At 25.6% G+C, this 26,037-nt stretch overlaps 8 protein-coding genes across 20 annotated transcripts; 5 read left to right on the forward strand and 3 right to left on the reverse strand.

The window, feature by feature from the left end:
* Window positions 1-251: 251 nt before the first annotated feature.
* Window positions 252-5,428, reverse strand: LOC124432735 (cyclin-G-associated kinase). The gene is made up of 7 exons (XM_046981850.1): window positions 5,294-5,428; window positions 4,545-4,606; window positions 3,877-4,462; window positions 3,012-3,799; window positions 2,205-2,924; window positions 783-1,898; window positions 252-658 (listed from the first exon to the last, which is right to left on the reverse strand). The coding sequence occupies exons 1-7, from the start codon at window positions 5,415-5,417 to the stop codon at window positions 551-553; spliced, it is 3,504 nt and encodes a 1,167-aa protein (XP_046837806.1). The 5' UTR covers window positions 5,418-5,428; the 3' UTR covers window positions 252-550.
* A 205-nt stretch (window positions 5,429-5,633) lies between these two features.
* LOC124432734 lies at window positions 5,634-13,330 on the forward strand. The gene is made up of 9 exons (XM_046981849.1): window positions 5,634-5,756; window positions 7,749-8,057; window positions 8,177-9,063; window positions 9,164-9,929; window positions 10,019-10,415; window positions 10,487-10,629; window positions 10,707-10,858; window positions 10,928-11,314; window positions 11,398-13,330. The coding sequence occupies exons 2-9, from the start codon at window positions 7,995-7,997 to the stop codon at window positions 13,256-13,258; spliced, it is 4,656 nt and encodes a 1,551-aa protein (XP_046837805.1). The 5' UTR covers window positions 5,634-5,756; window positions 7,749-7,994; the 3' UTR covers window positions 13,259-13,330.
* Window positions 5,832-7,492, forward strand: LOC124432741 (cytochrome c oxidase assembly factor 6 homolog). Of its 3 annotated transcripts, XM_046981869.1 has the most exons (4): window positions 5,833-6,161; window positions 6,812-6,860; window positions 7,064-7,205; window positions 7,289-7,492. In XM_046981869.1, the coding sequence occupies exons 3-4, from the start codon at window positions 7,065-7,067 to the stop codon at window positions 7,385-7,387; spliced, it is 240 nt and encodes a 79-aa protein (XP_046837825.1). In that variant the 5' UTR covers window positions 5,833-6,161; window positions 6,812-6,860; window position 7,064; the 3' UTR covers window positions 7,388-7,492. The 3 variants fall into 3 exon arrangements, with proteins under 3 accessions (XP_046837826.1, XP_046837825.1, XP_046837824.1); XM_046981870.1 differs by lacking the exon at window positions 6,812-6,860 and having other exon boundaries at window positions 5,832-6,161; XM_046981868.1 differs by lacking the exon at window positions 5,833-6,161 and having other exon boundaries at window positions 6,653-6,860.
* A 1,502-nt stretch (window positions 13,331-14,832) lies between the features above and the next one.
* Window positions 14,833-18,070, forward strand: LOC124432736 (cystathionine beta-synthase). 5 transcript variants are annotated; one of them, XM_046981855.1, is made up of 8 exons: window positions 14,834-15,257; window positions 15,405-15,454; window positions 15,792-15,883; window positions 15,998-16,107; window positions 16,183-16,532; window positions 16,641-16,894; window positions 16,982-17,252; window positions 17,410-18,070. In XM_046981855.1, the coding sequence occupies exons 3-8, from the start codon at window positions 15,801-15,803 to the stop codon at window positions 17,857-17,859; spliced, it is 1,518 nt and encodes a 505-aa protein (XP_046837811.1). In that variant the 5' UTR covers window positions 14,834-15,257; window positions 15,405-15,454; window positions 15,792-15,800; the 3' UTR covers window positions 17,860-18,070. The 5 variants fall into 5 exon arrangements, with proteins under 5 accessions (XP_046837807.1, XP_046837811.1, XP_046837810.1 ...); XM_046981851.1 differs by lacking the exon at window positions 15,405-15,454 and having other exon boundaries at window positions 14,833-15,257; XM_046981854.1 differs by lacking the exon at window positions 14,834-15,257 and having other exon boundaries at window positions 15,264-15,691.
* Window positions 17,780-19,180, reverse strand: LOC124432739 (trafficking protein particle complex subunit 6b). Of its 3 annotated transcripts, none has more exons than XM_046981860.1 (3): window positions 19,036-19,180; window positions 18,779-18,964; window positions 17,780-18,674 (listed from the first exon to the last, which is right to left on the reverse strand). In XM_046981860.1, the coding sequence occupies exons 2-3, from the start codon at window positions 18,902-18,904 to the stop codon at window positions 18,273-18,275; spliced, it is 528 nt and encodes a 175-aa protein (XP_046837816.1). In that variant the 5' UTR covers window positions 18,905-18,964; window positions 19,036-19,180; the 3' UTR covers window positions 17,780-18,272. The 3 variants fall into 3 exon arrangements, with proteins under 3 accessions (XP_046837816.1, XP_046837819.1, XP_046837818.1); XM_046981863.1 differs by having other exon boundaries at window positions 18,779-18,952; window positions 19,036-19,171; XM_046981862.1 differs by having other exon boundaries at window positions 18,779-18,939; window positions 19,036-19,160.
* A 48-nt stretch (window positions 19,181-19,228) lies between these two features.
* Window positions 19,229-21,489, forward strand: LOC124432737 (mannose-6-phosphate isomerase). Its single transcript, XM_046981857.1, has 6 exons — window positions 19,229-19,542; window positions 19,718-20,048; window positions 20,116-20,431; window positions 20,518-20,685; window positions 20,759-20,961; window positions 21,042-21,489. The coding sequence occupies exons 2-6, from the start codon at window positions 19,731-19,733 to the stop codon at window positions 21,243-21,245; spliced, it is 1,209 nt and encodes a 402-aa protein (XP_046837813.1). The 5' UTR covers window positions 19,229-19,542; window positions 19,718-19,730; the 3' UTR covers window positions 21,246-21,489.
* LOC124432740 (RNA guanine-N7 methyltransferase activating subunit) lies at window positions 21,326-22,331 on the reverse strand. 4 transcript variants are annotated; one of them, XM_046981867.1, is made up of 2 exons: window positions 22,016-22,331; window positions 21,326-21,916 (listed from the first exon to the last, which is right to left on the reverse strand). In XM_046981867.1, the coding sequence occupies exon 2, from the start codon at window positions 21,806-21,808 to the stop codon at window positions 21,500-21,502; it is 309 nt and encodes a 102-aa protein (XP_046837823.1). In that variant the 5' UTR covers window positions 21,809-21,916; window positions 22,016-22,331; the 3' UTR covers window positions 21,326-21,499. The 4 variants fall into 4 exon arrangements, with proteins under 4 accessions (XP_046837823.1, XP_046837820.1, XP_046837821.1 ...); XM_046981864.1 differs by having other exon boundaries at window positions 21,326-21,939; XM_046981865.1 differs by having other exon boundaries at window positions 22,012-22,331.
* Window positions 22,332-22,428: 97 nt separating this feature from the next.
* On the forward strand, window positions 22,429-23,882 carry LOC124432738 (solute carrier family 66 member 2). Of its 2 annotated transcripts, XM_046981859.1 has the most exons (5): window positions 22,429-22,866; window positions 22,929-23,065; window positions 23,151-23,367; window positions 23,447-23,531; window positions 23,598-23,882. In XM_046981859.1, the coding sequence occupies exons 1-5, from the start codon at window positions 22,673-22,675 to the stop codon at window positions 23,637-23,639; spliced, it is 675 nt and encodes a 224-aa protein (XP_046837815.1). In that variant the 5' UTR covers window positions 22,429-22,672; the 3' UTR covers window positions 23,640-23,882. The 2 variants fall into 2 exon arrangements, with proteins under 2 accessions (XP_046837815.1, XP_046837814.1); XM_046981858.1 differs by having other exon boundaries at window positions 23,447-23,882.
* Window positions 23,883-26,037: the final 2,155 nt, after the last annotated feature.

Raw genomic sequence — 26,037 nt, forward strand, 5'->3', positions numbered from 1 at the left:
TAATAGATATGTATAGATCAATTTATTATGTGATGTTACATTCTTTTGATAAAAATCTTTATCAATAATATAATTTTTTATATAGGATAATAATGATATTTAATATCACTAAATTAATAAAATTAATGAAAGTTACTTTACTACAATTAAATTTAAAATAATGAAAAGGGACAGTTAAAGAATATTGTTATTTATCTTTGTAGTTAAAGTTATCATTGTAAAATTATAAATAGGGACAAAGAATTACGAAATTTTGGGCGGAAAATATTTTATATATTTCGAATCTTTTAATTTATATTTGCCTTATATACATATATGTTAAACATTACATTAACTAGACTCCTAAGGCTAGAAATAATGTAATTTTACACAGTATTTAATAAAATACTGATTTGATTTTGTTCCTGACCATAGCTAATACTTGGAATGCAATATAGAATTATGTTACATTAAACGAAACAGTTGTAATATAATATATTTTTAGCTTGTCTTTCTAAAACTTATGACGGTAATAGAGATAAATTTGCACCCTTAACAATGATTTTAAGAATTAACTAAATAAGTTTTGTTGAGATGTATCATTTTCAAATGCGGTCCAAGCATTATTTAGTTCCATAAATATTAATTTTGCTATGTTTTCATTTGCAGTTCCTGTTTGCTGTAATATAATAACGATAATTAATATAACCATTAGTCTATAGATAAAATAATCAATGAATAAAATTTAAATGAAACGATTAATAAATTAATTATATTGATAACATATTATATAATATAAATACCTTGTCGGGATGTACAGCCAGGCATGCTTTCCTATATGCCTTCTTAACATCAGCAGCAGTAACTAATTGATGCATTTCATAACGTTGCCATCTTTCAGCTTCAGGCCATAAAACCGTATGTAATGAACAAAGAAGAGCGCGTAAATTTCCTTTTTTTCCTTCAGTCCATTCTGTAACTTTCAAGCGATCTGGATCCATTGTTTTAGCTGCTTCTACTTTGCGCATTTGATTTATTGTTTTTGGGCTATCCTTTTCTGCTTTTCGGGAGCTAAAAAAATTGTATCCTTGACTACCAAGTAAGTCTTCAAACGCATCACTTGTTTTTGTTGATTTATTGCTGAATGCATTGATATCACTGCTACTCGCGTCATTAGTTGTATTAGATTTGTGCATACTAGGACTTGAATGAATGGGAGTACTAGCAGGAGCTGGACTAGCAGATTGAGGTGTATTAGAATTTCTTGGTGTTCCATTCCAGCTAGATGTAAGACCTGTTCCTAATGACCCAGCAAGATTTGCAAATGGATCTTTATTTTGTGCTGCAAAATTTGGTACACTTGCATTCCGTGGGAAGTTCTCTTCGATATTTGGCACCTTTGATACATTTGATTTTGAATTTGTCAGACCTCCAAGAAAGTTACTTGAAGAGGTATCACTCAAAGGATCAAACAATATTTCAGTTGTTTCTTTAGTTACCGACTGGTTCTGATCAAAAAGTAGATTACTCACATTAACATTACTCTTACTACTTTCAATTTTAACAGACTGATCATTTCCAAATAATAAGTCATTTTGTACAGCATCATTAATTGTAGATAGGGAGCTTTTCGTTGTTTCTTGCTGAGTAAACACACCAAATCCTCCCAAGAGATCATTTTCATTTTGACTAGAACTAGAGAATATATCAAATCCTGAATCCATAGCAGGTGTAAGATTAGGATTATTAACAGTATTGCTATCTGAAAGTCCTAGATTTAATAAGTCAGCTTCTTGAAGTATATCATCTTTTTTATCTTCTTTTTCTTGTATAGCATTTTGTATGGGGGATATTTCCTCTTGCACCATGTTATCAATTGATGTTTCAGGCACAGACTCTGGTGTATCATTATTTTCAGTCTAAAGTATACATAATATTTTTTAATATAAGAATTCATACGTATTTATATTATATTATAGTTTTTTTTCAACCAAATTTAAATAACACATTCTACGAAGTAAATATAAAATTAAAATAAACAAGTGTGTGTATGTATAGATCTAAAAATATCTTATTGAAAAATTTTAATAAAAATATTCATAGAAATAAATGCTACTCTTAGAATATATTATCAAAATTTGGTTATAAAAGAACCCTAGAATATTCTACATATTTTCTATTTTTAATATCCCTTACTTTCGAAATTTAAAAAAATAAACATTTACCTTTTCTACATTAGTTCTGAAGTTCTCTAATGTTTCTTCCATCTCCAATGTTGATCCAAATAAAGGATCAGGTACAAGTTTGGAACTTTCTTCTGCTTCCCATGGAGCTGGTACTCTAGATAATTTTGAATTGTTTTTACCAAACATAACATTTAAAATAATACGAAATTTTCCTCCAACTTCTGGAACCTCATCTAAATCCTGTTTATCAAATATTAAAGCATTTTCATTCAAAGACACATAACCTGTATGAAAATGCAATGAAGCAATTTTAATTCCAATAACACGTCCAAGCTGTTGCCTCGCATGAAATAAAACAATTGTAACATCTCCACGAACTGTTGCGTCTCCTATTATTATGCATACTTTTCCTTCCATCATACCAAATAATCTCATTTCTTCGTATATTTGTCGCTTAGTCGAAAAGACTTGTGCACCATTGCTATAAATCTCAATGTAAGGCCTACAGCCATCTTTTGCTCTTGTAAATAATGGTACTGGCTGTATAACAAGAGAGCGAAGTATTAAAGGCTTAGTATGAGGAAGAGTACCATTGCTAAGAAAAGTCATATAATTAATACAGCGCAATTCGGATGATTGCAAATGTGGGGGTAAACAACGTCTTGTTGTAAATAATGCTATTGCTTCTTCACTAGAAAATAAAGCTTTAGCATAAATCAGAAGGGCACATGCCACTGTAGCACTTGCATGATATCCATCCTGTAAATTAAAAATGTTTATATAATAAATACTATAAAATTACATATGTGTATATATATATATTAAATATTTAAAAAATATACTCACTGTACAATATAAAACTACAATACGATTAAAATCAGCATTCAAATATCTATATATATCTTGACAAATTTGATATAATGCAGATAATAAAGGAGCATTAGAATCTGCAGATGCATAAGCAAATGAACAATCTATATGTCTCCCAGGTAATCTAGCAACATTTGGTCGTCCACGAGATAAATTATATAACTGAATACGAGTTGGTGGTGGATGCCGCGATTGAAGAAAATTCCTTACATCTTCTACATGATTTGCTCTGTAGGCAGATTCTATACCATCAGCTGGATACGGCATTATTAATATTCGTGACGTTAAATAACTAGCATCCAGTTCAGTTCTTGCCATACTTTGTTGTACAGTATGCATCACTTTACTAGAAGTATCCTTTATATTACGTAAAAAACTACCCGCACCACCCTTTAATGAACTAAATAGGCCGACTGGTTGTGCTACAACTGTTGATTTAACTGTAGATTGTTGAATTGGAACAGGCCTAAGAGGTGGCATTGTTGCTATAGAAGCTGGTTTTGGTGGTGGTGTTTGTGTATTAGAAGGTGGTGTTGGCCTTGGAGGTGGAAGAGGTTTAATTGCAGTTTCCACTTTTGGAGATTCTCTAGGATCAAAATTATTTGATTCTGCAATTGCTGCAAGTCGGTCTAATAACATGGCTGCTGTAAGTCTTTGCGTTGGTGAAATATTTAAACATCCTTTTATTAATTCGTGAAGACATGCTAACCGAGGATTAGGAGGTAATGGTGGATATTTAGCATTGAGAATTGCTAACTTATTACCTGCAAATAAGACAAAATGAAAATTATTTTGAATCATTTCTTGATGATTATAACAAAAAATCAATAAAAAATCTTACCATCTGGAAAAGGATGTCGCAAAGTGACTAAAGAATAAAAAATACAACCAAGTGCCCAACAATCAACTGGTGGTCCTATAGGTTCATTGTTCCATGTATCCATCATCTCTGGAGCACGATACATAGGTGTCGTACATTTTGCCATTTGATCTTCTAAAGTAGCACGTTTTTGGGCATTCCATGATGGATTTGGTAAAATTTGATTAGTTGTAGTGCTTCCAAAGTCACATAATTTGATAAGACCATCAGATCCAATTAAAAAGTTTTCCAATTTGATATCACGATGTACAAATGGCTCAGGCTGTTGATTATGCATATGATGAACAGCTTTTGTTACTTGGTAGGCAATTTTACATATTTGAGCAAGTGTTAATGAATTTGAAGCAACATTTCGAAGTATATCAGCAAGAGTCCCACCAGGACATAATTCTGTGACTAGTAAATATTCAACACTCTTACTACCTTCTCTTTCTAAACATTGTGCATGCAAATATTGAATAATATTAGGATGGCCTGACAATTTTTTTAATACATCTATTTCTTGTATAATAGATTTGTTAGTATCTTCATCAGCTGCAATGAGTCTCTAATAACATAAAGCAAATATGCTAAATTTAAACAGTTATCTCTTATATTTTTGAATAAAATATTCGAGAAAGATACTTTACCTTAAGTGCATATTCCTTTCCACTTGAAACATCTTCTACTGCAAACACCAAAGCCCATCCACCTGTTGATACGACGTTTGCCACAAATTATCTAAATATCCATAATGATATATAATTTCATTACAACAACTATATGTATAGAAATATATTTTACTTGCTTTATACCAAATATATATACCAAATATTATGCATATATCCCTAAATATTTTATATAAAAATTATTTAATATTTTTATCAATTAACTTATATACCTCACTGTGCTAATTATTAATAATAACTTAATAATTCAAACTTTTTTCAAACATTTTTCAAGTGAGTGTTTATAAAAATAATTAATAAACAAAACCATATGTATAGTATATCTTTAAATTAAATATGTATTTTTTATTCTTTACAACCTTTAGATTTTATAGAAAGTATGGAATATAAGAAAAATAAGATGAAAAACAATATAAATTAATTTATCCATATTAAAAAGTAGTGCTTCTTCTAGTATCTAGTATGTCTGAAAATATCAAATAATTCATAGACATTTGATTAGATATGTCAAAACATACTTGACACATGCCAGGTGGTTAAGTGCTTGACAACATAAAAGTTATACAAAATGATAAGCAATATTATTTTAAAATGACAATGAAAAAAAAAGAAAATAAGAATTTTTAATGAATACAATTAAAAATCGTTGCATCTAAAATCATGATGGAATCAATGATAATTATAAAAGTGAAAGCATGCAACAAACCTACCTTCGGCGATTAATCTGTTCACACGAAGTTTTACATTATTGATTTCCAAAATTTGTCCGACATATTCATTTGTATTTGTTCCCCCATTTAAGTATCCTATAGCAGATCGTATATAATCCGACATGTTTATTTAAAATTCTTGTTAAATTATCCGGAAAGTTTTCTTTTATTGTAATCGTGCGAATAACTGATGCCACCCAGCCATATTGGCTTCCCCACATCATCTACGTAACGTATCGTACGCATGCTTACGAAAGTGAACGTCAGTAAGGCAATTAAAATTTTGAATTATATTTTTAATAAAACATTTAAAAATCCAAAAAATTAGTCGTTAATAATCTTAACTTATATATTTGTTCTATCCGAATTTATTGTAGTACCTTTTTATATCTGGCTAAATAATATTTTTTTTAAAGAAATTCGATAATCGTTCGATAGATGGATTGGATTGCGCGATTTCGAAGTAAGTTAACACAATAAAGTTATATATATATATATATATGTTTCAATACAACTTTTAATCATCACGTTAAAATTCTTTGAACATTATCATTATATTTTTAATGAAATAATAAGTTATTTAATTATTTTTGCAATTTTTAAAGATGCACGTATATTTATACGCATTACTTAAAAATGTGTACATTTCCCATATAAAGTACATTGTAATTAGATGAATCATATATTTTAACAAAATTAAAATAATTCCAATTATAAATATACATTTCTAATTATGATGAATGTTAAGTAAAAATTGTTACTTCTTATTTAATTCAAAATAGGAATCAGGAATAGAAAGTAGCACGTTGATATCTATCAGTTGATATCTATTTTCATGTGCTTTTCATGTGACCAGATACAGAATTAGGTTAGTTCATATTTTTACACTATTCAATTAGAAGTTGGCTTACTATATCGTATATACGATATTATATATATATATATATAAAACAAGAAAAATGTTTACAGTTATAACTTTTTGTTTACTTCTAAGATTAATCTCGTTAATAAATTTTTAAAGTTTGTATATAACCTTATGCATGTGATCTAATCCCAGTAAAATTATGTTCATAGATTTATGCTTCATTGAAGTATTCTATATAAATTTAGTTATTTTATAGTTAAATACTTTAAAAATTCTATAATTAAATGAATATACAAAATAATTAAAAAATTAAACTATAAATTTATATGTACAGGTTTTTATGAAGTCAGTTAAATCTTCGTAACATTTAGATTATTATTATTAATCCTTACTATTGATTCAGTATGTTTTATTTTAATGAGAATTTTGATATAATGGTAGTATATTTATAATTTTATTTTATATAGAGTAGCATATTTCTTAACTATTTTTAGTTACTCAAGGTCAAATGTGTACAAACCTCTCAGAACATATTTAACTGATCATTTTTACTTGCATTTGACTTGAATGTTATACCTTTTTGTATCTAATTTTAATAAGATTTTAATTCATATATCATTATATTCACATGTATACTTAATATTTTATATCAGTGAGTGATAGTTGATAAAATAAATGTTTATACACAATCAAATTTTATAGGTAAGTTATTTTACTTATTAAGTTTTTTTATAAATTTGCTTTATACATACATTAATATAGACGTTTTAATGTAATTACAAAAAATATAGTTCTATTTTATTATACATTATAAATACATATAATTCAACAAGAATCTCTAAAATAATGTTATATTTTTAATAGTATTTTTAATAATTTTATATTTTTGAAACATTATTTTACAGAATGTCATTTCCAAATAAAGAAGATCGATTGATCTGTTGGAGTCATAGGGATGAATATTGGAAATGCTTAGATGAAGCAAAATCAGAAACGAATTGCAATGAATTTAGAAAAAAATATGAACAATTTTGTCCTTCTCAATGGGTAAGTCCTTCTAATAGGTAATTAAAATATATTTCTCTTACTTTGTTTCATTATCCATATTAAGATCAATTACTATTGATCAGGTGAAACACTTTGATCGTAAAAGGGAATATCTAAAATTTAAAGAGCGTTTGGAGCTAGAAGGATATGTTCCAGAAGAAAAAAGTCAAACATCTTTTTAATAAAACAATTATAACTTACAAATGAATGTATCTAAGAGTAATAAGTTTATTATTTATTTATTACAAATTTCTTAGTTCATAAAAATAATAAATAGATACTACAAATATGTGTACATTTTATTATATTAACCACTTGTAAACTACTATTATAGAGCATTTTTTCTTTACTTATTTTTCACTAATAATGGCTTGAAAAGTACTTTGGATTCCATACTTTTTTCGTTACTCTTTTTTGAATAAAAACACATATTCTACCAAATAATTTATTTTATGAAAATCTACAAAATGATATTGTAAGATTATTTTTAATTATATAATAAGCAATACTTCTAATAAAGAGTACTTTTTCCCTATATTACAGGAGATGTGATTAAGAAGAAAAAATATTCTTCAAATAAATCAAATATACTAATACAATGTGTTGCTGAATCATCAATTTTTAATTTTCAAGAACAAAAAAATTATTCTGATAAAATAATGTGATAATATTTACATTCTCTTTAATTAACATATATAAGGATTATGCTATTAATTTTGAGAAATAAAATTATTAGCAAAGTTTGCAAAGCATAATTTACATATTAAAAAACAGAAATTGTGCAATACAATGGATCTCTCTCATCTACTTCAAGAATTACAGATATGCAAAGAGAATGTTGCTATTTATAAAGTTAGTATGTATATTATACGTCCTTAATAACTTTATAACATTCCATATCATTTTTTAGTAGTACTATAATAATATATCAGAATATTATTTTAATAAGAATATTGAATTTTCTATTTCAGAAATTAATAACATTTAATCTTTCATTTAAACATTTATTAACTAAAAAAAATAAAGAAGAATGGCAATTAATATTATTAAATATAATGGAAGTATTGACTAGTAATCAAGATATGGGCAAAGAATGGATTTTATTAGCCTCTCATGCATTTTTCATATTACAATCAGCTCAATGTGATGCCGAATCATTGCAAAGATATTTAGCATATTTTTTAGAAGTAGATTCCTCTGAATTATTTTTTATTAATAAGATATATAAAATAAATCATCTAGAATTGTTCAAGTTGGTCATTACACATGGTTACTTACAAGTTAATCAGAAAAAAATATATTCCAATAATGTATTGTGTATTATATTTAAAATTATTTATTCTCATTGTGTACAATATACTCCTTACTCATATTTTGCATATAAGATATTAAATACTTGGTTAAATAGAACAATATACACAGATTTTTGGAATACGAATAGTTTATTAATAGAACAACAGTTGGAAATGATTATATTTTCAAACTGGTGTAATTCAATTAATGATATTAATAAGCAAAATGCGACATATATTTTTAATACATATTTAAGAATAATGATAGAAAAATATAATGGGTTTTTGGAATATGTATTCAATTGTGTTGACAGTTTGTCATGGCAAAATGAAACAAAATATATCATATTAGCAGAAGTTTGTAATATGCCAAAATGCAGAATTGCTATGATAACATCAGAACATTTTTTATTATACTTGAGTACTTCATTGACAAAAAATTACTTACGTTGTGTGGGCACAAAAGTTTATATGAATATTTTAAAGAGACTCACTGAAAAAGATTGGAAAAAGTCATTTGATTCTGTTATAAAATATCTTGTTTATCAATGGGAAATAGGACCAAAGTAAGTATATAAAATATATGATATATTATTGGTTAATAAAATGATCTTGTTTTAATTATTATTTATTTTACATTGAAATTTAATTTATAATTTTTTTCAGCAAAAATCATAATGCACTTAAATCACTTTGTAAATATTGGCTTGAACCAACTATAACAAAGTACAAGAATATTCTATTGCATCTATGGGAATTATGTAAAGATTTTGTAGCACCATTTTTTCATTCGCACTTACAAAGGATAGCTAATGAAATGTATGTTACTTTTCCACAAGATATTGACCTTATCTCTTATATACACCACAAAGATGAAGTTATAAGATTAAATGGTTTTGCAATCTACTGTTATCAATCCAGTAAATTGCTTAATAACGATAAAGTTGATCACTTTATTATAATTAAACAATTTTTGTGGTATAATGCAAATACCACATCAATATTCTTAAGAGATGGGATAACTCAATACTTTAAAATATTTTATACAAACGTTTTAAAAAGTAGTGAAAATTTTGATTATAATCAATATATCTGTGATATGGTAGATTGGTTACATGAATTCTTATTAGACTGTTTTGAACCTGGTTCTCGTTATCAACGTAAAATTCTTGGTTTAAATTTGTACAAAGTTGTCCTTTCTGTAACTGATACATATTTTTGTAAGTATCTTATTGAAAAAGAGCATAATTCCCCTATTATGCTTCATAACAAATGCACAAAAGGAGATATAAAATGCAAGTTTACAAATAAAAAATGTTTATTGGTTCTCTTAAAGCTACTACAAGATAGTACACTTGATATAAAGCAAACAGCAACTTATATTATTATTAATTATTTTGAGAAAGATGTTTTAACGAATATAGAAAAAAAAGTAAGAACTTCGATTTATTATTTAACTATTTTTTAAGACATTGTAGTAAAATGTAATAATATTTTAATTTAAAAATAATATAATATCAGGTAATATTTGATATGGGATTAAAAAATTGTAATTCATCTAAATTCTATGAAGTGGAAAGTGGAGCAGCATTGATGAAGATTTTGGCAACTTGGGAGCCTTTTAATATAGAGTTTATTACTAACAAATGTGAAAAAAGTGCTTTGTGTAATAATTATTATGAATTCTTTCTTTATGAAGCACAAAAGCAATTACTACAAATGAAAGAAGATATATTAAAAGCTATTGTTCATAGTGGATCTTTTTATGGTATCCTTACTGCTATGCTTAGCTCTAACTTTGAACATGGACTAGAAAATTGTAGACCTCCTTTAAACTTCATAAAAAAATTATTGGATTTCTTAGATGATGCTATAACTTTCTTTTTATCTATATTGTCATCAAAATCTACAACTACAAGTAAGAAATTATTATCTTCTTTTATGTTATAATGAAATAAGATCATTCTAATTTGTATTAATATTTTCCAGAATATGCATCATCATTTGCAGAAATGGGATTAGCAATTAATGATACAATTAAAACTAGTGCAATAAATGATGATAATTATGATGATCTTATTTTATCACCTGCACATCAAGTTATTGTATCTTGTATTTGGCTATCCTTGAAGGTATATTATTTTTAAATTAAATCTCCATCTTTAAATTAAACAATAAAATGAACTGATAGATTATATTTTTTATCAAGGTATCTTGTGAAATAGCTAATAATATAGGTAGTTGTATGTACTCTAATGAGACGACTTCACATGCAATTAAGCTAATTACAATGGTATTAACAAAATGTAGACATAAAGGAGCAATCGAAGCTGCTGGAATAGCAATTGGTAACTTAGTAAGGTATTTCATTCATTATAATCTATTATGATTTTTACAATATAACTGGTAATAATATATATGGTATTTTAGATGTATATGCAAGAAAGATAGTTATGCTGAAATATTAAAAATGTATGTAAAAGATTTATTAGAAGATAAAACAACAAATACTTTGAATATAACTCGACGTGGTGCTGGATTTTCGTTGATGTTTCATAAAATAGTATCTAATGATAATCGTAAAGGAAGACCTCTTTTACATTTTTCTATACAAGAATTATTATATTCTTTAGAAAGGTGGTCTGAAACTAAATTTGAAAATATTGAATATAAATACGATCTCCCATTGGCAAGACATTTATATTTTTTACGTACATTGGTAGCAGACAAAAATATACATGTACAGTTAACACCATATATGGAGCGTATTTCTTTAGTATGTTTTCAGTATTTACGATCAGAAATTTGGCAAATCAGGTAAACAATTACACATTATACGTTTTTCTCAAGATCGTTAATATGATTAATATTATCTAATTATCAATACTTTCAATTTTTAGGAATGCTAGTCTTCAATTATTTGGTTCTATAATTCCGCGTTTGGTAGGACAAAGTGCTGGTGGAAAAGAATTAGATTTTGGAAATGGATATTCCGTTAATCATTTCATCACTCATTATCCAATCCTAACAAATCACATATTAAAACAACTTCAGGTTTTTTCACAATTATCTGAAAATTCAAACACTATGTTACATGAATATTCAAATATTGTACATATCCTTATATTGCTTTCTAAGTTTTCAATTAGTGGTTGTGATTTCATTGATTATTTATCATATGATTTTGTAAAAGAAATGAAAAGTTATTTTTTTAAACTTCTAGCTAATCCTATTGAACATGTTAGAATACTTACTGGAAAAGCATATGCAGCTTTAACTGCTTTTTCATGCATTAAATCAGAAATCGAAATATTGAAATTTAATGTTTTTTTAATCAAAAATGTTAATAAGATACATGGGCATTTACTTACTATAAAATATTTAAAAGAGAAATTTTTGGCTGAAGCAGAAAATATAAATTCATGTAAAACAGTGGAATCAACAATTATCAATTCTAATGAAAAATGTATTAGCGAATATAGAATTCAAAATATTGTGAAGATCTGGAATAATAAGCTAAAGACTAAAAGCAATCAACAAATATATTATACTTTAGAATGCATGCTCATAGAGTTATTTAATTTGAAATTATCTCCATCAAATATTGAGTATTTTGATAAAATTATATTAGATAGTTTATGTATATTACATATGGAGAAGATAAAACCAAGTTTTTATCAATTCATAGATATTCTGACATATTTATATGCAGATCATATTAAATATACTGGCAATTTTAATTCGAAAATCATTGATAAAATTGTTCATTCTGAATATATAGAACAAACTATTAATTTTTTAACTCGTTTGCATTGTTTCACTCCAATTCTTAAAATTATATTACGTATTTTATTATCAATAATTGATAATGGTAATGCATTAGTCATTAATGCAATAATAAAATTTATAATTACAACTTTTAAATGTTCATTATTAATTGATATTTATAAATTAAAATTAGAGGAAACAGTTCTGAATTTAATTCCAAAGCTTGATAAAGATACTTCACATATTAATTTACTACACTTCAAAAATATATTAATAGCAATATTTTGCAAAGATGAAAGTATCATATATAAAACATTATCAGCAATTTTTAACATGAGTCTTACTGACAATGAATATGTAAAAAATGAAGCATCAGAATGTCTTCAATTTTTTGTTCAACGTTTTTCAGAAGTAGAATCTAGAAACAAATTGATAATTATGCATTGTTGTCTTATATTACTGAAGAATGATACTTCTGATATATGTAATTCAGTTACTACAATTGTACAAAATCATATTATGTCTGCAATATATGGTGATAAAAAAATGTGTGAACATGACGAAATTATATACCAACAACTACTGTTGGAAATAGAGTATTATACATCGTTATGTAATTCTTTTTATCTAAATGATAACATAGAATTTATAAGAAAGTTCATAGGTCTTGATAAATTTCATACCAGGCAGTCTTCATTAGTTGAAAATCCTTTTGATCATGAAGATAATACTTTTTACAAAGAAGAAACAAAGTTCATGAACATACTTTATTTTTACATGCAATCTAACAAAAAATATCGTATGCTAAAATATGAAAGCAATACTGAAAACTGCATCGATGTGTCACACATCATTAAAAGTAAATGTCAATTTTTAGAAAAAACCGGTTTTAATCTTAATTGTTTAAGAAATTTGTTAGCACTTAAAGATAAAGATTATCTATTTAAAAAACAGGAAACTTTGATATACGAGTACAAGAATAAAAAACAATAATATAAAATGTGTATCTGTAAAGCATTATTTTATAAAGTCTAATAAAATGATATATTACTATCTCAAACTCAATAAATTGATTTATCATTAAGGCTGTTTACTACTTGGTGGTTTTTTAATAGTTTATGCCATCAATGAGAACAGGCGTAATTCTTGACCGATTTTAATGAACAAGGTCTCATTTTAAAGATGGAAGTTTAATTTACGGCACTCTTTCAGAGAATTTTTGAAAAAGCTTTATTTTCTTTGAAAAAAATCGGGTTAAAAAATGGTATTTTTCAAGAATAGCTTATACATAAATAAAAAGCTTTTTCAAAACTCCGCTAAAAGGACGTCGTAAATTAAACCTTTTTCTTTAAAATAAAATCTTTTTTATCAAAATTGATCGAGAATTACTTCTATTCTCCTTGATGGCGCAAATGGTATTTTCGACATTTTTCGCGGAAAAAAAGTTTAGTATTGTGACGTCCTTTGAAATTTCCAGCAAAAGAGATGAAGCTCGTATCTCCATTACTGATTTCCATGTACACGCTTAAATGGTGTATGTTTTATATCCTTGAAGTAGCAATTGCCTGTTTGGTTGTTGTGTAAATAGCTGATTCAGATTTTTTGAACATTTCCAAATATAAAGAAATGGGTTTCTCGATCCTCGCGCGGAGAAGCTACTCATTCGATCATTTTAATAAGCTTTAGCCAGATAATTTTATGGTAAAAATAAAGAAATACATGTCCAATAGTTTATGTCAAGGAATCTGAGTTTTTTAAATATTGTTAAATTTTGTAAAAATTTGTAGTTTTTTAGATTTAATAGACTAAAAAGAGAAAGATTCTATAAATAATGTGTAGCACATTGGCAATCATCTAGATTCGTAATACAGGAAATCTTAGGTTCGAGGCATAAATGGTTTTTTTTATTGTATCGATGTAAACGAAAATAATGAATTAATTTACTTTTTTTTTCCTTATTTGATAATTTAGTAAAGTGTTACTATCCAATCTCTTATATTTATTTTCTCCACTAATGCTTGATGTGAATTTCGCGATGATCTATGCTAGATAAGACACATCAGCAGTATAATTTTATTCAATGACAAATGTATATAAATTATATACATTTGTCGATTATTTTTTCAAAATTAATAATTAGTGAACATATATATTAAATATTATTTTTAATAAAGATCAAGTTTGTTTTCACATTACGAGATTGTTGTGTCCTTGATAATTTTGACACATGACCGCCTATATAAACAACATATGAAAAAAAGTACGAAACATTTCTTTTGTTTTCGTTCACTATTGTTTCTTTTTGTCTTATTACGTTATGATCATAATGCATTTATTTTTATATTGTTTCTTTTTCATGATTAGTCAAAGCTAATCGTCTTTACTATTATAATATAAAATATTAAATAATATCTAGATGTATATAAATAATATTTACGTACATTTTTATTATTATTATTATTATATTAGAATATATTACATTATATAATATTATTATTATTATTATTATCAGTAATAGTAACAGTAGTATATTATTATTAATAGTAGTATAGTCGAAGTCATATAGAGTGGACTATAGGGAAAACCACGTAAAAAAATGCGCTGGGAATATTACTTCATAGGTAGTGTGGAAATGAACTCATGTTTTAATTTGTATTAAAATAATATAATATATAAATATTCACTAATTATTTTTAAGAAAATATTCGAAAAATTCTTATTTTTGTTGCAGATTTATATACTAATTCTTATGTGTCAATTATATTTATTATTTTTTATGTATTTATCGTAAAACAAATAAGTACCGACATCGTATCTAGCACGGATCACTGCGAGAAGCACGATACTATCAAAGAAAGATATATATATATATATGAAAGACTGAAAAGTGTGCGTTCAGAATCTACTAAACTATTTACTCTGCTCACATGAAACCAATTTATGTCACATAAGAGGGGGGAATAACCAAACAAGCTTACATACTGATCTGATGGTGAGGACAGCGTTTCCCGCTTGTATTCGTAGTTCATATTTTGTCCATACCTCTTGTTGAAGTCACACATGCTTTGAACAAAAAGTAGTATACAGCCTTAAAAACAATCATTTTTACATATTGATAAGATTGTTCATATATTTGTAGTTGGCAACATTGAAAGCACAGAACAGGTTAACTGTGGAACAAGTAGCGTGGTAGTGTATCTAGTTTTCTGGATTATTGTATATTATCTACCTATTATTTTTATCATTTTTATCATAACTACATAACATTTAGATGTTACTTATACTCTCATAAAAATTGTAATGTATTTTCATAATATTAATTATTGTATAGTAAAAACTAATTTATACCATACATTTTAAAAGTAATAAAAAGCAGAATTTTTATATAGCACATAATTAAATTAAAATTTCTTCTTGTTGTAGAAAGTAAGTTATATATGTAGTTTTATTTATTAAAATTGATATGTATTAAATTGTCAATATAAACATTATGACAGATTTAATAAGTTTTTATATGCATAAATAGGTTTGTGTAATGGAATTAGAACGTCCTGATCGATTAAGCCATTGCACATGGAGAGCAAATGCGACAAATACACCACACACAATAAGAAAAGAGTATGTACATATTTGCTATATTTACTTTATTTGCTTTATTTGCTAAAATAAGAAATATTCATTTAAAATTTTGTATATAGAAATTATAGTTTTACAAATGTTATAAATTTTCAGATTTTCAAATCGAAATAATGTTTTACCTAACATTTTGGAAGCTATTGGTCAAACTCCTATGGTACGTTTAAATACCATTCCACAATTACATGGACTAGAATGTGAAATATGTAAGTATTCAAATTTCATACCCAAAAACTATTAATATTGAAATTAATATAGAATATTTGATTATTACATTTTAGTTGCAAAATGTGAATTTATGAATCCTGGTGGTTCTGTGAAAGACAGAATTGCTTATAGAATGATCCAAGATGCAGAAGAAAAAGGGATATTAAAGCCAGGTTCTACTATAATTGAACCAACAAGTGGTAACACAGGGATTGGTCTAGCAATGGCTGCAGCTGTTAAAAGATATAGGTGTATTATTGTTATGCCGGAAAAGATGTCCAATGAAAAAGTACTTACTCTACGTGCACTTGGAGCTGAAATAGTTAGAACACCAACAGAAGCAGCCTGGAATAGTCCTGAAAGCCATATTAGTATTTCTCAAAAACTTCAAAAAGAAATTCCTAATAGTGTTATTCTTGACCAAGTAAATTTAACATCTTTTCTAATTGATGATATATTTTTAGCATTTCTGTATGTGCGTGTGTTGAAAATCTTATTATATTAATAATATAAATATGTTATTCATATATAGTACACAAATAGTGGAAATCCTCTGGCTCATTATGACCAAACTGCAATGGAAATTTGGAAACAGTGTGATGGAAAGTTAGATTATGTCGTAATTGGTGCTGGTACAGGAGGAACTGTCAGTGGCATTGGACGTAAATTGAAAGAATTACATCCTGAAGTAACAATCATTGCAGTTGATCCTATCGGCAGTATTCTTGCATTTCCATCTGAGTTAAATGAACATGATGTTAGTTTTTATGAAGTAGAGGGAATTGGGTATGTGATTTATAAAATTCATTATAAATTCTATTCACTAATACTTGTAAGTTATATGCACTGTTTTACTGAAGTAATTTCTTTAAGATATGATTTTCTACCTACTGTGCTGGATCGTAATGTAGTAGATAAATGGGTAAAAGTTAATGATTCTGAATCACTAAATGCAGCACGCATGCTTATCAAACAAGAAGGATTATTATGTGGAGGTAGTAGTGGTGCTGCTTTGTCTGCATTTCTAAAAATTGCAAAAGATATCCCTGCAAAAAAACGTGTTGTTATTATCCTACCTGATGGGATACGAAATTATATGACTAAATTTGTATCTGATAAATGGATGGAAATTAGAGGCTTTTTGGTAACATTTATAAAAAAATATATTTACAAATAAGCATATTTTATGCAAGATAGAATTTTAAATATATGATCTTTTATAAACTAAGTTTCATTATTATGTATTATAGATACATCAAGCTCAAATTTATTAACTAAAGAAAATTTATTGTATATTGCAGGACATACCATCACTAGATGAATCAAATAAATGGTGGTCCAATTACCCAGTTTCAACTTTATCCATAACTAAACCTCCTCTATTATCCAAAACAGCTACATGTCAAGAAGCTATCCATATTCTTAAAACCACAAATTCACATCAAGTTGTAATTATTGATAATGAGGAAAAAGTTAAAGGTGTTCTTACAATGCAAGTACTTATGAGTAAGCTAATATTTGGTGGAATTAAACAGACAGATTGTGTAGAAAATATTATGATAAAACATTTCGTAAAGGTCTTATCTACAACAACTCTTGTAAAACTTTCATTAGTTCTCGAACATGAAGCTTATGTAGTTGTTGTAGATCATATAAACAATGATGCTTTAATTGGAATTATAAATCCTTCTGACATTGTTAATTTTATTTCTAGTAAGGACAATACTTTACAAACTAATGGATCCACATAAGTTTTTGTATATCGCTGTTTTTATAATTTTATATTAATAAATTAATGGAACAATATAAAATTGTAGACATATGTAATTTATATTAAAGAATATTATGGTGGAGTAAGAATTAAATGTCTTGAAAACTGCTAATTATTCCATTATGTTTATAAAGTTGCAAAAGCCTAGACATCTATAAGTGCCAATAAATTATAATGTTATATAATACTTACATATTTATTTTACTTGTATATGTTAAGTTTTAATTCTTTACATCATTTACAATTTATAGAAAATTTTAGATATAATTGACATGTTCTTCATGTTAACTATAAAACTCATATCCATTACTAAAATATTATATATCTTTCAGACTTTATATCAATAATGTAGTGATAAATCATATGAAATGCATATTATCTTAGCTATACATGTTAAATTCTTTGTACTTGAACATGGAATTTGCAACTTGGTAAAGCTGACGTTTCCGCTGTTACAGTACTTACAATACCAAGATTTGCTAAACTACCTCGTAATAAACCACATGTAAATGCTAATAAGCGTGGACTTTCTGGAAGATATTGTTTAGTATTATTAGTACCGACTTTATCTAACAAACGAAATGAATTGTCTTGTAATACATATACCCCATGGTGATTTGTTCTAAGATTATCAATTTGTTTATGATATAAGCTGCACCAAAAATCTGTACATATAAATTTAATCATATCTAATTCATCTTTGAAACGACTCCATTCTCTTGTTAATCGTTCAATGATTTTATATCCAACACTAAATCCCATCCATTCCAATCGAGACAGATCCTCTTTACCTTCCTGTTAAAAAAATTATTTACTGTTCAATTCATTTAAATGTTTAACAACTTATTATCCTAACTATATCTTAAATATATATTAGTCAACTATATAACTTTTATTACCTTTGTATCTAGCGATAAACTTAAAACATAATTAACTATTTCAGCATGTAAATATTCAAACAAACACTCGTCAGCTTCTCCTGTTGATCCAGAAATTGTTTTGGTATCTATGACTTGTTGTTTCATATTTATGTGTATTTAATCGTCATAATGTTAATAACCTATAACATGTCACTTGCAATATCCCTTTAAATAAACCTCATCAATTACACATTATATAATTTTTTACATACATATATATTTAAAAGTATACTCACTTTATACAAATCTCATAACTGTCAACCTCAAATTTTAATACAATTCCCGATATACAATTCAGATTATCGTGTTAATGAAAACCACAGAACAGATTAAATTAACGATTTTCTGTTTTGAGAGCGCCATCTAGTTAAATAAACCTTATAATATATGAGTTTTATACCACGTATACACAATTATACGAGTATATTTGTCAAATAAAGATTCAATATTGCTCATTTCAGAAAATTTTTATCTTTATTTAAAAGTACTAGAATTGTTTACATTTTTATATCAATATAAAACATGAATTTTCTTCTACTCGATAGGAAAACATCTAAATGTGTAAAAATAAAAATGAAAAATAAATATCGATACGAATGAATCGATACAGATTGACGATGAAATGTATTGATTCTAATAATAGACTTGACATTATAAATCTCTTTATTATATTAGGAATATTTATTGTTTCTCATATAACTCGGTAATCGAATTTTACAATAAATGATTTTTTATATATGTTGGTAAGTCTACAGATACGATTAAATTTTTGATTAATATTAATTAAAATCTATGTTCATAAAAATGATAAATTTTATATTATAAAGTAAATATCTTATCTAATAAATTGAAAGTAGAAATTGATAATTGATATGCCGCTTATTATATATGTAGTCAATTGCTATATATAATTTACAGATATATTCTAAAAATGGAACTGACATGTGCAGTACAAAATTATGATTGGGGTAAATATGGTACAAACAGTATTGTTGCAACATTAATTAAAACAGCAAATCCTGAGTTTGTAATAAATGAAAAAAAATCGTATGCAGAACTATGGATGGGTACACATCCTAATGGTCCTTCATATCTGAAGGAAAAAAACATTTCTTTAGAAGAATATATACAAAAAAATACAAATATATTAGGAATTGAAGTACAACAAAAATTTGGATCATCTTTACCTTTTCTGTTTAAAGTTTTGTCTATAAGGAAAGCATTATCGATTCAAGCACATCCAGATAAGGTAAATTTATTTATATTACTAAATTATTATCTAATTCTAATATATATTTCTATATATTAAATTATAGAAAAAGGCAGAAAAATTACATTTGCAGTATCCTGAAATTTACAAAGATTCCAATCACAAACCTGAATTAATGATAGCATTAACAGAATTTGAAGCTCTTTGTGGTTTTCGTCCAATTGAAGAAATAAAAGAATATTTCAAATTACTTCCTGAATTACGAGCAGTAATTGGTGAAGATTTAGTTCATGAATATATGATAACAAATGACTCTGAAAATTTAGTGCCTTTAAAAAAATGTTTTCACAGTCTTATGACACGTGATCATAATTTAGTAATGTTACAACTTGAACATTTACTTGAAAGATTGTCATATTTGGGTAAATTTGAATAATGAAATTACATTTGTAATTATATAATGCATTGACCAAATTAATGAGTTTTATTAATTACGCAATGTTTATAGATAAATCATCTCAACAAATATTGAATGGTGATCTGTTGCGAAGGCTTCATTTAGATTATCCTGGAGATGTTGGATGTTTTGGTATATATATATTTAATTATGTCACTTTACAACCAGGCGAAGCTTTATATCTTGCTCCAAATGAACCACATGCATATATATATGGTGGTTTGTATTAATAATTTATATATATACGCGCGCTGGTGAATAGATGTCTTTTAAAATAATCTTAATTTTATAGATTGTATAGAATGTATGGCATGCTCTGATAATGTAGTACGTGCTGGATTAACACCAAAATTGAAAGATGTAGAAACATTAACAGAAATATTAACATATAAATGCGAGTCATGGTTTGCTAAAAAATTGTGTGGGTACTGCGAAGATAATTATACAGAGATATTTCAACCTCCAGTGCCAGATTTTGCAGTAGCCAAAATTTTAGTAAGCTTTTTTGCTAAAAAATTTAATATTACATTATATTATTGTAAAAATATTTCTTATTCCTATGAATTTATTTTTAGATACCATCTGATAAAATGAGGTATGAATTAATTACAAGAAAAACAGCTAGTATATTAATTATCATAAATGGTAGAGCAGAAACTCATACATCACAAATTCTTCACGAAGGATCTATTTTATTTATTCATGCAAATGAAAAAGTTATGTTGAAAATTCTAGAAGATTACTCATTATTAATGTTTCAAGCATTTGCAAATATATGAACAAAAATAAAAAGCCAATTTATATGCATAGGGTATCTTATTGTTATGTGCCTTTTAAAATAATAATTCACTCAATTGTATACCTTGTAAGCATTAAGCAAAAAATTATGTATTTCTCTATTGATTTTAAAGTGTTATTACTCTTATTACAGACATTAGCAAACATTATATTTAATTTACAATCTATGATATAATTGATGTATAATATATGTACAAAATATATGATAAGAAAGTATAAATGTAATATGTTGACTTTAATATGGCTTCGTATTATGATAATGAACATAATGTTTTCCATCATGACGATCATATCTATCACCTCTTTCAAGACTTCTACGATCCCAATTATGATTGCGACTTCCATGTCCCTGATTTTGTTGACCCCAATCATACGGTTGCTTACGTGGTTTATTGTACCATGGATCTACAATTGGTGGTTTCTTTGGTATTGCTCTTTTAATTTTCATGAATTCAATATCGTTTTCAGTAAAACGATCTTTAAATTCAATTTCACATTCTTCTAAAAATCTTTTTTGTTCTTCTGTCATATTATTTTCCATCATTGAGTAGTAGAAACTTGTTAATAGTCACAAATAATATAATATTGTTTTTATAAATAATATTATAAACAATAAATACTGTTTTTATCTTTTATAAAACATTTGCATAAGCTATAAAAAAAATTTTCCACTTGCTGTAAATTCAGTATATTTAATCAGATATCTAAAGTATCTTTTAAATAAAATTAAATTTTTGGAAAACTCACATACAAGATAATTTCTTGAATGTCCAGTTAATATTCGTGTTTCAATTTTTTTATAATATATTAAATTCGAATGAAAAATCAGACTTGCATAAACGAATGTTACTATTGTCGTGTTTAACCTGTTTATATTGATTATACCTAGTATATCTGTTTTATATTATTTTATATTAACACAATACTCTTGGCTCAACAAGCCATAATTTTGAGTATTAAAACTGTTTATTCAATAAACATATACCATTTAAATGAATATTATTTATATTATTCCACAAAATCATATTAGAACGATATCCATGCACTCTATGTTTGTTCCAAACATTCTCGCTTAATAATATCTTCTAACAAAGATGCGCAAATATTTCTGCGCAGAGCTACAGTTATTAACATCTATATTGATACACTTATCGATATTTATGTATACACTATCGACTAATAAAAATTTATGTTTATTTTAATTTTTTACTAATATATAAAGAAAAAACTATTATGCGAAATATTTAAAATATGAAATATTTACATTGTACTTATACTCACTTTGTGCACGTATTGAATCATTGCAAATTGTCACGTAGTAAATATGTCAGAACAATGTGTATTATATGTGTAGTAAGTGTAGATTATATGTATATATATCATGGTTAAAAAATAAATTTTCTTTAGAATGAACGATAATTACGAACAATTGACTGTCAAAGATGTAACTAGTTATGTTGCATCTTTAACAATAATATTTGGTGGTATCATACCGTATATACCACAATATAGAGAAATCAAGAGAAAAAGAGATGCAGAAGGATTTTCTTTATATGTTTGTTTGACATTGTTAATTGCAAATACTCTCCGCATTTTATTTTGGTTAGTTTCAAATAATTATTTAGTTTCTTTTATCTTCTTTACGAATCTCATCTTTTTTGTAGGTTCGGTAAACATTATGAAACACCTCTTTTAATTCAAAGCATTATAATGATCATTACAATGTTTATTATGATTAAACTTTCTGTCAACATACACAATAGAAGTCAAATAATTAAGTTAAAAGAACGAGTATTTACAGGTATACAATTTTTATAATTAATCTAAAAATAAAAGAAAAAACTTAAATTAATTCTTACTTTTATGAAAATAATTCATTTGGATAGATTTGGAGACAAGATTCTTTTGGAAATGGACAGATTTCCAATCTTACTTGGATTTTATGCTGCTATTTGCTATTATGGGTGGAATATTAATGTATTGGTTTATAGATGTACCCATATTTGTGGAAATTGTTGGTTTCCTTGCAGTATTAATAGAGGCAATGCTTGGAATACCACAATTTTTACGTAATTTTTATAACAAATCTACGAGTGGAATGAGGTAAAGAAATAAATACATTCTAAATGTGTAACTGTTCATGTTTTATAATCAATTTAAAGTAATTTACTTTGTATTTTAGTATAACAATGGTTAGCATGTGGACATTAGGAGATCTCTTTAAGACTTGTTATTTTGTATTACGAGAAGCTCCAATTCAATTTGAGGTATGTGGTGCTCTTCAAATTATAATAGATATCGCGATACTAACACAAGTATATATTTATCAAAAGAATACATCAATGCATCCTCAAGTTATTACACGAGCTGATTAGTTAATTAAAAATATATTATTAATTACGTTAATTTTTAAAAACAATTTACCATAAATAATGAAACAAACTATTTTTGTAAATTTGTATCAAACTATCTTGTATAAACACATATGAAAACTAATATTACAAGGTCCAAAAAACATAGTTGTGTGTAAACTTTTGACAATCATTCTAATACTGACACTTGTTTAATAGTATTATGTAGACATTAATCTTTTGGAATACCAAACTTGTATAAATTTATATTTATTATTATTTAATTAAGATATGTATCTTAAATGTGCATTTTAAGTAAAATATGTATATACATATAAATATCAAGAACTGAATATATTAAGAACATGTAATTAAGAAATAAAATAGTGAATTAGATTTTTCATCAATACAAAGAAATGAAGATTTTTGAGAAAGTATTAAGAAATCAAAAATTATATAAAAGGAATATAAATTAAGTCCTTGTTTATATTCTGTATATTATATAATGTTTAAAGAATGATATATGGAAATGAGAAGAAGACAAATGATTATGAGTAGTTAAGTCTTTCATATTATTGTATTTTATATTAAATTTAAGTACTAATTAATGAAATATAATTTTTTTAAACATATTAAAAGTAATATATTAAAAACAAGTAAGAAATTATATTATGATTTTAAAAGTAATAAAAAATTCAAGTTTTGTAACTATACTTTACCAAAAAATACATTAGTAATTGTGTACATCTATATATAAATGTATCCAACTTGTTTTTGTTCCAATTAATACTTTGTTAATTTGATATGTTTTTATGAATACGAACTTTAATAATTCAATGATTTTAATTATTAACTTTAAAACCATTAAATGATTTACAAAAACTATTTTGATAAATTTGTAATGTAAAATAATTCTGTAGAATATTCCGGATCTATTACTGAGAATAGATTAATACAAATACAATATTTTTCGTAAATATTACATAAATTAGTACTTATATCACATTACATTTTAATAAACAATGAACATTTTAAAAAATTTTATATTTTTAAAATTGATATATTACAAGAAAACGGATACATGTAATTTGCATTATTATACAATGCCAAATTTAACAAAGTTATCAGATACAATTCCTTAACTTATATCTAATATTAAAATATTTTTTAAATACATACATACATATATATATATATATATATATATATATATATATTCACGCATATTTGTCTCCATATGCAGAATAATTACGCAACTAAGATTATTATATTTCTTTTTGGATGAAAATAAAAAAATGATAGACAATTGCAGGGTATAAATTCGTCTATGAACTTATTTTCCATAAAAATCAACCATATAGTTTCATTTGAACAAAAATGCAATTGCACTTTTTGATACATTATTATACTTATGAAAAAAATAATTCTATAGAAAAATAAGTATTGTTATAATATTCGATTTCATTCTATACCATTTTTTTTATTTATACTCAAAAAAATAATAATGTTGTTATTATTCACCCTGTATAATATGATGTAAAAATGTTTTTATATATAGCTTAATAATATACATAGAATGTCTTAAGGTACTATATATACTAGGCTTTTTTTTAATGATTACATGGTTCCAACAATGTTTTTTCCATTAAATAATCGATCCCTTTATTCTATTTGTGTTGTTCTACATGAAAATAGATAGTTTATATATTATGTGAGCTATCCTTTATATAAAGATGGTTAGATAATTTTTATCTATTTCCAAAAACAACCAAAATATTTAAAATAATTACATAAATATATACAAAGATAAATGGACAGGTAGATGATAATAAGTAAATAAATAAATAAATAAATATATCTAAAATATGTTATAAGACTTAAATTTACAATATTTATTATCAAGTTTATTAATGTAAAATGTATTATATAATCTATTAATGTAAAATATAATAGCACAATATATACTGAATATATTGAAAGCCATATATTACTACAAAAATATTTATAATATTGTATTAGATTGTAATGAGGCTGATGATTTTTATTATTTTATATGCGTATCAATAACTTATAAATTTACTTTTATCTTTATATTAAATTGATAAAATATCTATTATTACTTCAACAAAATTGCAGAATTTCTATTATAGAATATGAATTTCGAGAACTGATATTTTTTATATAATCCATACTTGAAAAAAATAATACAACAGATATGATAACTGAAACCTTTTTGATAATTTCATAAATATCAACTTTAGTAAACAGTAATTCTGTTGTATTACCTGCTTTATTCAAATTTTCTTATCAGTTGCAATTTTTAAGTATAATTTTACTAAAGAATTTCAAAAATTACAAAGCATTGAAGTTTCAAAATCTAATTTTGTGTGAAAATTATTATGTTGTTTCTTCTACTACTATT

This window comes from Vespa crabro, chromosome 1 (genome assembly GCF_910589235.1).
Source record: "Vespa crabro chromosome 1, iyVesCrab1.2, whole genome shotgun sequence".
Classification (NCBI taxonomy): Eukaryota; Metazoa; Arthropoda; class Insecta; order Hymenoptera; family Vespidae; genus Vespa; species Vespa crabro.

Coding starts and splice junctions, on each gene's coding strand:
- LOC124432735 (XM_046981850.1), bottom strand. CDS start 5,417: ATGTCGGATTATATACGATCTGCTATAGGATACTTAAATGGGGGAACA. Junction 4,463..4,544: donor GAAAGGAATATGCACTTAAG/GTAAAGTATCTT, acceptor TTATGTTATTAG/AGACTCATTGCAGCTGATGA. Junction 3,800..3,876: donor GCGACATCCTTTTCCAGATG/GTAAGATTTTTT, acceptor TCTTATTTGCAG/GTAATAAGTTAGCAATTCTC.
- LOC124432741 (XM_046981870.1), top strand. CDS start 7,065: ATGTCATTTCCAAATAAAGAAGATCGATTGATCTGTTGGAGTCATAGG. Junction 7,206..7,288: donor AATTTTGTCCTTCTCAATGG/GTAAGTCCTTCT, acceptor ACTATTGATCAG/GTGAAACACTTTGATCGTAA.
- LOC124432734 (XM_046981849.1), top strand. CDS start 7,995: ATGGATCTCTCTCATCTACTTCAAGAATTACAGATATGCAAAGAGAAT. Junction 9,930..10,018: donor TAACGAATATAGAAAAAAAA/GTAAGAACTTCG, acceptor ATATAATATCAG/GTAATATTTGATATGGGATT. Junction 10,859..10,927: donor GCAATTGGTAACTTAGTAAG/GTATTTCATTCA, acceptor ATGGTATTTTAG/ATGTATATGCAAGAAAGATA.
- LOC124432736 (XM_046981851.1), top strand. Junction 15,884..15,997: donor CCACACACAATAAGAAAAGA/GTATGTACATAT, acceptor ATAAATTTTCAG/ATTTTCAAATCGAAATAATG. Junction 16,533..16,640: donor ATAGTGTTATTCTTGACCAA/GTAAATTTAACA, acceptor ATTCATATATAG/TACACAAATAGTGGAAATCC.
- LOC124432739 (XM_046981860.1), bottom strand. CDS start 18,904: ATGAAACAACAAGTCATAGATACCAAAACAATTTCTGGATCAACAGGA. Junction 18,675..18,778: donor GTTTATCGCTAGATACAAAG/GTAATAAAAGTT, acceptor TTTTTTTAACAG/GAAGGTAAAGAGGATCTGTC.
- LOC124432737 (XM_046981857.1), top strand. CDS start 19,731: ATGGAACTGACATGTGCAGTACAAAATTATGATTGGGGTAAATATGGT. Junction 20,432..20,517: donor TGAAAGATTGTCATATTTGG/GTAAATTTGAAT, acceptor CAATGTTTATAG/ATAAATCATCTCAACAAATA. Junction 20,962..21,041: donor TTGCAGTAGCCAAAATTTTA/GTAAGCTTTTTT, acceptor ATTTATTTTTAG/ATACCATCTGATAAAATGAG.
- LOC124432740 (XM_046981867.1), bottom strand. CDS start 21,808: ATGATGGAAAATAATATGACAGAAGAACAAAAAAGATTTTTAGAAGAA.
- LOC124432738 (XM_046981858.1), top strand. CDS start 22,673: ATGAACGATAATTACGAACAATTGACTGTCAAAGATGTAACTAGTTAT. Junction 22,867..22,928: donor ACTCTCCGCATTTTATTTTG/GTTAGTTTCAAA, acceptor TCTTTTTTGTAG/GTTCGGTAAACATTATGAAA. Junction 23,368..23,446: donor AAATCTACGAGTGGAATGAG/GTAAAGAAATAA, acceptor TTTGTATTTTAG/TATAACAATGGTTAGCATGT.